General features: G+C 42.2%; 1 protein-coding gene across 2 annotated transcripts; it reads right to left on the minus strand.

The window, feature by feature from the left end:
* Positions 1–59: 59 nt before the first annotated feature.
* Positions 60–10,431, minus strand: LOC101175322 (casein kinase I). Of its 2 annotated transcripts, none has more exons than XM_004071794.5 (11): positions 9,826–10,431; positions 7,175–7,265; positions 6,963–7,073; positions 6,618–6,766; positions 5,300–5,528; positions 2,925–3,095; positions 2,603–2,751; positions 2,334–2,529; positions 2,111–2,217; positions 1,780–1,848; positions 60–1,710 (listed from the first exon to the last, which is right to left on the minus strand). In XM_004071794.5, the coding sequence occupies exons 2-10, from the start codon at positions 7,248–7,250 to the stop codon at positions 1,816–1,818; spliced, it is 1,221 nt and encodes a 406-aa protein (XP_004071842.1). In that variant the 5' UTR covers positions 7,251–7,265; positions 9,826–10,431; the 3' UTR covers positions 60–1,710; positions 1,780–1,815. The 2 variants fall into 2 exon arrangements, with proteins under 2 accessions (XP_004071842.1, XP_011476808.1); XM_011478506.4 differs by having other exon boundaries at positions 2,111–2,250; positions 9,826–10,419.
* Between the last annotated feature and the right edge of the window lie 509 nt (positions 10,432–10,940).

Below are 10,940 nucleotides of genomic sequence, written 5' to 3' on the forward strand. Positions count from 1 at the left end.
TTAATGGGATACAGAAAGGCGTTATAGGACAACCGAATAAAAACAAACCAGTCCAAAAATGTCGGCAACGTTTTTTATTACTTCATAAAATATACACAAATACTGTAAGTAAAGTGTTAAAGAACTGTACAGGATATCAGTACACAATACACAAAGTGAAATCCCCTTTGCTTCATCTCCTTGAAGGTCACCCCCACCCTAAATCTATAGTCACAATGCCACTGGGTCATGATGGCCTGTACAAAGGTAATTACACACAATACACTGTTATATACACAATCATCCCTGCAATTGCATTTTTTCAGTCACATCTTGTTTTTAAATGACATCATCAAGGTTGCTGAGAGGTTAAAATAAAACATTAAAAAACACGAAAAACTTTAGACATTTTTTGCTGGAGGAATAATGAAAAAAAAATCTAAAGTATAGAAGTATGTTATAGGGCGGACCAAACGCCCTGTTAAAAGCACAAAAAAAAAAAAAGTAAAAAGATGTACAAAAAAGTTTGCATAAATATTACAAATTAAAGAGAAAATGTAAAAGTTACTTTATTGTTCTCCGCAGGGATTCAGTCACTTACACACAAAGAACTGTTGAATGACCCAGCTGGCACAGGAACGGACGCCCGTCTTAAAGTTTAAGTCTTTCTTCTGAGTCCCAGCCCTAGACCATTAGTATGCATTTTTCTACTTTACACCTTTACAACAATTAACCACATTTGGCTTTACAGTGAAATAATAAAAAAAATATTTACAGTGGAGTAAACAAAGGAAAAACAAAATAAAATTAAAAAAAAAAATCAAATGATGCCCTGGACCCCAGTAATCTAACAGGGCTTTCCCTCCCGAATAGCATCCAATAACCCAAAAAATTAAAAAAAAATACAAAAAAAAAAGTGTAGCCAAAAAATATGGTTTCTGCTCTATTATCAGAATTTTCCATGGAGTTTTCCTCAAGATTGGGAGTGTATCTTTAAAATATCAACTAACCCTAAAATATTTTTTTTTTTAATCTTAAAAAGTCAAAACGGGCCACAAAAAGGGGTGTCTGGGGTTTAGATGGATAACTATTGAGAGGATATCGCAAAAAGGAATGAGGGGGAAGCAACAGCGGGAAACATTACAACAGTTAAAACAGGACTTACTCAAACCTTTCAAAGTTGCCGTTCTACTAGCTCGCTGTCCTCTCACCTTCATCTCTCCATCTCAATTAAATGCTCTTTTTTCGCTGGTATCTCTTAAAAGCAATTAAAACATATTCATGGAAATGAAGTTGATTTGTGTGAAAAGTCATCTTTGCTGCATTAAACTAAAGATAAAAAAAATAAAAAGAGAGCAAAAGCTTGGAAAAAGTAGGAAAAAAATGCATTTCCCTCACACCCTTTTGCTCTTGATGTCAGCTTTACTTCACATTGGATAATGTTTAGGGAATGCTTCAGAGGGATAAAGGGGTGGGAAAGATCCGGTCAAAGTGCGACTTCCGACTGTACTGTAATGTTTGTGATCCAGGCTTCAGGATACGGAAGTCCAAGTAAAAATGCAGGTTTAATACGAGTTTTGAATCGGTGAAAAATTTAATATCTCATTCCAAAAGAATCAACATCAACAACCAGCTTTTTCACTGAACAAGTTAAAAGAATGGAGAAGGATAGGGGGAGAAAAAAAACATAACCAAAAAGAAAAAAACGGCAGGCAAAAATTCCTTGCAGCCCTGCAACAACAGATCATGGTTAGAGAAGGTTCCTTCTGTTGACATTGACTTTTTAAAGCCAAGACTCACCTGGTTGCTTTCACGTGCATGCAGAGCTGAAATTGTTCACTTCCCCATGTGCTCAAACGGCACGCTGACCTAATAAAATACAGATAGCGACTCAAAAACACTTCCTTGACATAAAGAAGTGACTAATAATATCTGGCTGAACAGCAACTAATTCTACTATACACAGATCTACAATAAAAGCCTGCAGAAATCTACCAAGTTAGTGATTCCAAACCCTTGTTTGCACTTTACGAAATTATTTGTTTTTGGGTTATTTTAGTTGCTTCAATAGTTACTTTTAACTACTTTTATGACAAGGAAGCTACAGGATTTTCCGCTTTGGGATGCTCACCTGTGACGTGGAAATTCTTGACTGATCGTGCCGGGCCGTGAGGTCCGAGGACGACACGTTGGCGGGGGCTCCGCGGTGTAACCGCATGCTTACTTTCCTCTCTCGCTCTGCACGAGAAATTGCACGAGGTGACGTATTACCTATAATTAAGCACAAATCAGCCCATATGGACACTATTCTGAGATCGGCCGCGGCCCTAAAGGGAAAGTAGCAGAACACTCACCGGACTGCTGGACCCGTGAGGCAGGGTTGGAGATGGCTTGTTCTGGCCCGTTCCTAACACGGTTGGGAGCTCCAGCGGTAGGTCCTGGAGGTAACCCACGAGAGGCTGCCGCCCTGGGGGCTCCTGCTATCCGATCCTCCCTCTCCTCTCCCGCCCTTCTCTCACGATCTCCATCCTCAGTCGTCCGACTGGCACCCTGACAAGCATGTTCAATAAGTTAAAGTCAGGTACACAGCAGAAACCCGGTTTTATTTGCACTGCAAACGTACAAATTTGAGCATGTTCCAGTCGAAGACGTAGTCGTAGGAGAAACCCTGTCGGTGGAAAAGGTTCCTGAAAAGCTGGCGTAGGTAGGAGTAGTCTGGCTTGTCGTCAAAACGGAGCGAGCGGCAAAAGTTCAGGTATGTGGAAAATTCAGCTAAAGGAGAAAGTAAAATAAAACGGCCCAGAGTTAAAACATACTGAAGGTGCAATAGAAAAGATTCATCTGATTATACTGCTATTGAACTGCATTGATAATCCAGCACTGACTGACAAACAGGAATTATTTTTGGAACAACTGTTTTTTTTCAGCACATTTTTTTCACTTACATGGGTATCCTTTGCAGAGAACTTCAATGGGTGTGGACATTTTCTTCTCGCTGATCCGCTCATACTTCTGTCTCTTGGTTGCAGCCTTGAGGCCCTGCCAGGGGAGGGACCCCAGGTTGAAATACATGAGGACATATCCCAGAGACTCCAGATCATCACGCCTGGACTGTTCTGCAGAGACAAAATAGAATAGACGGTTGAACCAGCTGCGTGTGCCTCAATCACGGCAAATAAAAAGGTCAAGCAGGAATAAAAAACAATCTTTGAAGCCTGACTAGTGTCTAAAAAATAAGAAAGCTCCAATAAAGTCAAGTCAGACGTGACAAAGTGGCATGGAAATAGTGAAAAATGTTTCAGTATGCATGAAAGAAATTTTTATTTGAATAAAAGAGAGTAAAAATCATGAACCTAACTCAGGGCTCCAGACTAACTTTTTTCACTAGGAGCACAGTGGCCCCTAACTGAAAATTTTAGGGGCGCAACCAGAAAATTTAGGGGCGCATACCGTAAATCAATATTCTAACCAAATCTACTAACTTCCACTGTATTACTAATAAATACTTTAATAATAGATGCAGAAATTACAATGTGCTGTTTCAAATGCAGTGTCACATTTTATTCTGCACTTTTGAAGATGCAACAAGAAGGTAAACTGACAGCACCATCACTGTCATGACAGTACAAATAAGTAAAGAAAAATGATGGAAATTTATCTTTGTGACACTAAATAGGTGCAGCCAAGATGCACAATAACCGTGTTTGAGATCACCCAGGTGAACTCAACGCTGCGCAGATCACCTGGTGTGAGACATATATTTTTGTTTTTGCTCCAACATCAACTGTCAATCATCACAAAAATATCGCGAGAAAGGGGTGGGAGCAAGGGGCAAACCTACCCGGACACAGCTGGAAACTGAACTGACTGAAAGCTGCCCTACAGACTACAAAACAATGCATTATGGGACATGTGTCCTGATGGTTTTTGTAGTGGAGTGATTAATTAAAATAATTTAAAATACCAATTCATTAAAAAAGGCTACATACATCACAAAACATTAAAATAATCATAAAATATATAATAACACAGATCATACTAAGGGGGAGAAGAATATTAAAACTAAATTGAATGTTAAGGACAACTCCAACTGTTCTCCTTCAGTCTTGCTGCAGATTCGCTTTCATCTCACAGCCCCCCCCCCCGCCTGGTCTCCCCAACGATCCAGGCGAGGTGCTGGTTCATCTCAAGCACGTCTATCGTTGCATTTTCCCCACGTATTTTCAGTGTGTCTAAAACTAATGTTGTTTTTGCTCGAGCGTCTTTAAATTTCAAGCCCCGTCAGCTGTCACGCATGTAGGTGTGGGACATTTATTCTCCTCAGCTGACCCGAGTCCCGCGGGACGGGAGCGGTGTGCTGCCGTAACCCGTTTGATGCGCCGCCGTAACCGTAACCAAAACCTAAACCTTCCTCCGGTTCTGTGCGGCCCAGAGAAAAGTTCAGCACGGACTGCGTGTATGTAGAAAATTACGAGCGAATAAATGTTATAAAAGAAAGTAAAGAACTCCTTAATGTGGTCCGGGGAGGGAGCTGTCAGGTTTCCTGCTTTCAAACCCTGTCACTGTCACGCCCCCAAGAGTCATATACCCCACTGTGATTGGTTGGTCAGCTCCGTGCACGACGATGAAAAAGTGTCTTCATACAAACTGGCGGCCTGCAGTAACATTAAACCTTCATATTAAGGCGGGGACCGCGAAATATCATCTTGGGGGCCGCAAATAGCCTGCGGCCGCGAGTTTGAGACCCCTGCTGTACACTCTGGCACTGGTACACTAGCCGCAGGTCGGAAGAACGAATCAATAGTTCGCTTACCCATAGCTCAGACGCACATATCAGGTTGTGATATTTATCTCAGTTTCCTTCCCACAGATTTTTACGCGCGCTCGATTATCTCTAGGCCCCGCCCCCTCCACGCATTTTAGCCACTCACAGAGGCTTTCCCTATTCTTCTCACACGCAGTGGCCGCCTCACAGACAGGTATCACGCGAGAGTGTACGTGCTCGCGTTTCATGAGTATGTGCACGAGTGTGTGTGTCTGCCTGCGTGCCTGTGCGCTTGCGTCTCATTAATTATTTCATTGATCATTGACGTGCCCCTTCCACGTTTGATGTATAAAAAAATACGAAGGGTGGGGGAAGCAAATTTATTGGTCGCACATGTGCGACTGGATGTAAAATTCAGTCGCACACTCTCAAATTTTGGTCGCAAAATGCGACCAATTGCTCGCAGTCTGGAGCCCTGTAACTGCAGATTTCTGACTTTATATTCCAGTTTATTCAGAATTACATAGGTGCATGTCTAGACATTTAACACCTTACCGATTCCGAGATGCGTGTTGATGGATGCATAACGCGCCGTTCCCGTCAGGTTCTTGTTTTCTCTATAGGGGATGTGCTGGTGTGTGCGAGCGTCCCGGTACTTTTTAGCCAGGCCGAAGTCGATGATGTACACCAAGTTGCCCTTCTTGCCGAGTCCCATCAGGAAGTTGTCCGGCTTCACATCTCTGTGTATGAAGTTCTTGGAGTGGATGTACTCGATGCGACTGATCTGGAATAGAGGAATAGAGAAGCGGTCATCCCTCGCTTCTGTAGTTATTATAGCGTTTCACTGTCAGAATGGAGTGAAAGCAGTCAATACATCGATGACTCAGGCAAAGTGGGACACGACAGGACAAAGAGGACAACAGGACATATGGGGAAAAAAAAGGCACAGGAAGGCCTTCATTAGGCTGTACAGAGGGAGGCAAACACCTGTATATAGAGGACTGACAAAGCAGCTGTGGTTGGAACAAAGGGTGAGTTATCCATGAAAATAAATATAGGTCAGAATGGTCAAATCCAGGTTTACCTAACCCTGCTTCTAAAAGCTACTGCCCGACTTGTTTTGTGTCCATCTCTACCCTGACAGATTTACAACAGGTTCAATTTAAGACCCTTTTAAGGCCACTTAGAGCCGCGTTCAATGCCCATTTCACAACCACGCTATAAGAAGGTGCAGCGAGCCTCAAACATGTCCTGATTCACTGGGGACTGGAGAAGGAACTTTTCTGCAACCGGAGCATAAAATTTGAAACTTCTAAAAGCTGCTTGTGAGATATTATCTCCCCTGACAGTGTTCTGGGATTACGATACCCCAGGGGCTTCAAAACTCACCATAATTGGTTCTTATCTTGAATAAAAAAAAATTGAGGAGGTAGCACCATTACATTTTTCTGGCACAAAAATACAGCTAACAAGTTTAAAACAGTAACACTTAATCGCAACAATGTTTTATTGAATACAATCTTAAGAACCTTTAGAGGTATCATTTGTATTTTGGAAATGGAAGACTTTAAGACTCTGCATGAACCCTGGCTACTTAACTGCCGATTATCTAGATCAGGTGATTCTAGATTAGGATAGACTGAACACACAAGATCCTGGTAATCAGCAGCATGTAGAACAGGTGCAGCTGGAAAATAAACAAGCCGTGTCTGATGCAGGACCTCCGACTATAGATGCAAGAGCAAATAGGGCCGAGGGTTCTTTCAGAGGAGAATTTGGTCTCACTATACTTTTGCTTGGACTCAACCACCTGAGAGGCTGCACAGTTATCAAGTGAACATGAAAAATGTCCAAAAAAAGCTTGACATCATACCATCTGGTCGGCTAAAAGCAGGACCGTCTTTAGGCTAAACTTCCGAGAGCAAAAGTTGAACAGATCCTCCAGACTGGGGCCGAGCAGCTCCATAACCATCACGTTGTAGTCTCCCTCTGCACCACACCACTTTATTGATGGGATACCCACTAAAGGAGAAACAGAAACCAATGCAAAAGCAGAATGTTAATGTCGCCAAATTACATCGTTTCCCACACAGCCCATGCTGCTAAATACTCAAATATAGTCTCGAAAGGGATTTCTGCTGAGGGCCAGCATGTGTTATCATTGATTTGCCAACCTACAACAATAACATGCAAGTACATCAAGGCCACCCATCCTCACCTCCTCCCTGCATCATCTTGTAGAACTTGCTTTCGATGTGCAGCTGTGGATGTTTAGTCTTCACGCATTCCAACTTAATGGCAACTTCCTCACCTGTGGCGATGTTGGCACCTGAGGAGGAGCATGCAGAAGTTCAGAAGGAGAATTTCCACTAACGCAACAATGTGATAAACCAAAACTATCGTTATTAAAAACCAGCAGTTCCAACTTACCAAGGTAAATGTCTCCAAAGGAACCGCTCCCTATCTTACGCCCCAGCCGGTATTTGTTCCCCACTCTGAGCTCCATGGCTGCAAGGTGTTACTGTCATAAAAAAACAATGTTTATTGTGTTAAAATGAGGAAGGATCCTGTCATGTTATGCACATCTTACTTTGTTTTACATTTTTGAGGGATGAGAAGTCAAAGAATAAAAGTTGGAGAAGTTCTCAGTTGTTCCAAGAGGCCCAAAAAGGAAAGCCTGTTGTTCAAGAGTTTCTTCCCATGATCTGAATCAATACCAGACAGCGACCACATGCTTCTGCGAAGTCAGCCTGAGCCCTGCTAACTGATCAGCAAACAGCTGTCTGCTCTCCAGAAATACAAGATGAGATTTGTAGGGAGCTTGGCGTGGAAGGGTGGGGGTTGCTGTGAGCTAAACAAGCGGGCAAGGGAGGAGTAAGACACAGAAATGAGGGCAACGTGCAAATGGCCGTTTCTACTTGGAAGAGGAGTGAACCATAGACAAATGCTGCAGGAGCAACACCACTTGGCACACAAAAATGAAATGCTGATTTTTTTCTCCCCCCTTTTTTCTTTTAGAGCTGAGCTGCACGTGATGCTGGAGCATGATCATCATTTATTTAGCACGCTCCACCACGCCACATTGAGCAGCCAGTGCAAGAGCAAGGCTAAGCTCTCTGCTGCTTTGTGCTGGCACTGCCACAGAATGGAAAGCATGAGCACAACAGAACAGTAGCAGGCTCCATCCATGCCGAGGCCCAAACACACAATTGTGTGCAATAAACTTTCAGAGAAACAAACAAAAAAAGCCGCAGACAATGCCCTGATGCAGATTCACATTTCTGAGAAACAATGTCAAATATAATTCAGTGAGGCTACGACAACTACTAAAAAAAAAGCACTTCTTAACAAGTAGCACTTGCAAGATAAGTACGACTAGGCACGTACTCTACCAGTTTCTTGGTTGCACTTTAAAGAATAACCTCAACCAACATCCTCTTATGGGTACAAAAGTTTTACCAGATCTCAGAAAAGCAAAATAAGACATTATGACAACTTAAGCAACCAGACATCAATCTCATCTTCCACCAAGAATCAGCTGGTGACTTAAATAACTCATGCTTAACTATAACCAGTGTGTGTGTGTGTGTGTGTGAGTCTGTGTGTGTGTGGGGCATTATTGGTTATAATACTGGAGCTATGCAGCTAAACAGGTATGAGCCAGGTGTCCGCTCAGATGAGGAAAACGAAGATGTGCATGGATCTAGTCGTCCACAAGTGGATGCATCAGAAAGGTGCAGAGCAGGGAGTCATTTCTACGTCACACGAGCTCTTTGAAACTGCATTTTTTCATCTGATTCACAACGATTTGAATAAAGAAATACTCAGAAATGCAATTTTCAGCTCAATTTTCTATATAAATATATATCCTCCATCATGAGGGAAATCCTACAAGAATGTATCAAAAACACAATTTTCATTGGAGTCCCTCTTTAATGTTAAAATAAAGTCCTAAATCCATAATGAACTCCGACCCATAAGGACAGCTTGCTATGTGTCAAGGAGCCAGAAGGATCAGGGTTAAACAAGGGTTTGGGTTCATTATACCAAGAGGGTACCATGGGTCCTGCAGCCAAGCACCAGACTTAGAGGGCAACCGCAAAGCTTCAAGTACTTCTGATTAATGGAGCAAAACAGACTAGCAGCACAAAATGCTTCTGTTTGGATGAAATTGGCTAACTCGGTCAGGAGAATATCCTTGGTTTAAAGTTTCCAAGGTGGCCTGAGCCCAGCAATTGGAATTAGCCCGTCACACTGTACTGGAAAAACAACATGTGCCATTAGGGTAGTAATCGTCTCCCTGAGAGTGGATTGGTCAAGATGGGACGGAACACATCTGCTGGTCAGGGCGAGACTTAACGCTCAATGTGGAGACATGGTGTCCGAGTATGGGTGGTACATGATGGTCCAAACTTCCATGCAACAAAGTAGTGCGCTCTTAGGAGCCTGACACTGTCTGACTATTGAGGTTACGTGGACGGGAAATGTCCTCTGCACAAACAGGAAAAGAAATGTCAAGAAAGGAAAGGCGCACAATTTCGCAATAACAGAAAAACATGCTAACGTCACGTCATGCACGCCTGTTTGTTTCCAAATCACACAGACGATTTGTAGCCCACATCCTGATCCTTCTGCTCTTATACTCGTAAAAGACAGCGTTGTGGTCGATAGAGCAAACACTTGTGCTTTACATGTTTGGAGAAAAAAAATAGATTGTTTTAATGCATGTGTGTTTGATGCTGCGGATTGTGTGTTTCTTTTTAAATAAATAGTATATTGAAGGTAGTTGTCGTTTGGACCGCTACGATTTTAGCTAGTGCTAGTCGAACCGAACGCAAACGCATTACATTTTATTGCCAACAAAATAAATTCAACCGTCACTAAAATACTTTTTTGCTACATTTTGTATTATATTTACAACAGCACCCTTATACACACTGAATTAGCCAGTCAAAATAGCCATTCGTACTCCTCGCCCCCTCCCCCTCTCTTCTGTGAGCCGTGAACAGAACACTGCGATTCGGTCGCATCGGCTCCCTTTTTCCCCCTCGGTTTCTCCGCTTCCCCGACCCAACACTCACCCGATACCGGGTTCTTCCGACAGCTGATGAAGTGGAGTGTCTGATTCGATGGTTGTCAGTCGGACAAAAGCCCGACCAGAAGAGGATGAGAGCGGATTCTGGCAGCTCTCATACCCAAGGCTCAACGCTCAGTCGTCGGTTGCGCTCCCTGTTGATAGTCCCTGAGAAGCTCCGCTCGCTCACACGGCCGTTCTGTACTCCAGACTGCCTCCCCCCCCTTCGTTACTTAACAACGTGCTGTTGACAACGTCGATGATGTCACCCCCCCCCCCTCCACACGTCACAGCTCCGTGAATTAAAACAGGAACGTTCCATTATTTAAAAAATCATCTCAGCCTATATAAAAACACTTATTAAAATTTGAATAAAACATTTCAACAAATACGTATTTGTTGTGTATTTTTTTCTCCTGTACATTCTTCAAAGAGCTTTCATTTATGCTATGTGGAAATAAAGGCCTCATTCACAATTTGTACTGCAAACCTGCCTGATTTTGGGTGAATCTGTCAATGCCTTTCAAAATGGCATCTCAAAAAACAGAAAGATGGTTTTTAAATCTATAATAAAACACATGATATTAAAAATAAGTTATGTATATCTAATAATAATATGGTTGCAAAACTACTAAAAACCGATGGGAGTTCTGTAATATTCATCGTCGATACACATCTACATCAACTGTGAGGGACAGAATGTATAAAAATAATACAGGAAATCACATTTTTTACTATTTTGAAAATCACTTTTTCTATTTTGAATGTCACTTTTGCTATCTGGATGTATTTTTTTTGCTGCTGCAGACAAAATAATTTCGCTGTCGTGAGATAAATATTCTTATCTTATCGGATCTTATCTTTTTATCTTATCTTATCGTATGGTATTAAAGGATTTAATTTGTGTAATGGTACAGAAAATACATGTTTATCTCTTAAAAACAAGCAAGAATTCTGTTCCTCACAGACCTGTTACTTCTTTAAAAGCTCCTCTGTTCTCTGCCGTAACCCCGACTTAATGACAACCCTTTAAATGCGTTCTCTGTAAAAAAAAAAACCTGTCCACATCCCACGGTCAGACGGCAACCTCTCCACCACGACGAAGACCAAAGAGCTGTCAAA

The sequence above is a fragment of the Oryzias latipes genome, chromosome 8 (genome assembly GCF_053564925.1).
Source record: "Oryzias latipes strain Hd-rR chromosome 8, Olatipes_Hd-rR_3.1".
Classification (NCBI taxonomy): Eukaryota; Metazoa; Chordata; class Actinopteri; order Beloniformes; family Adrianichthyidae; genus Oryzias; species Oryzias latipes.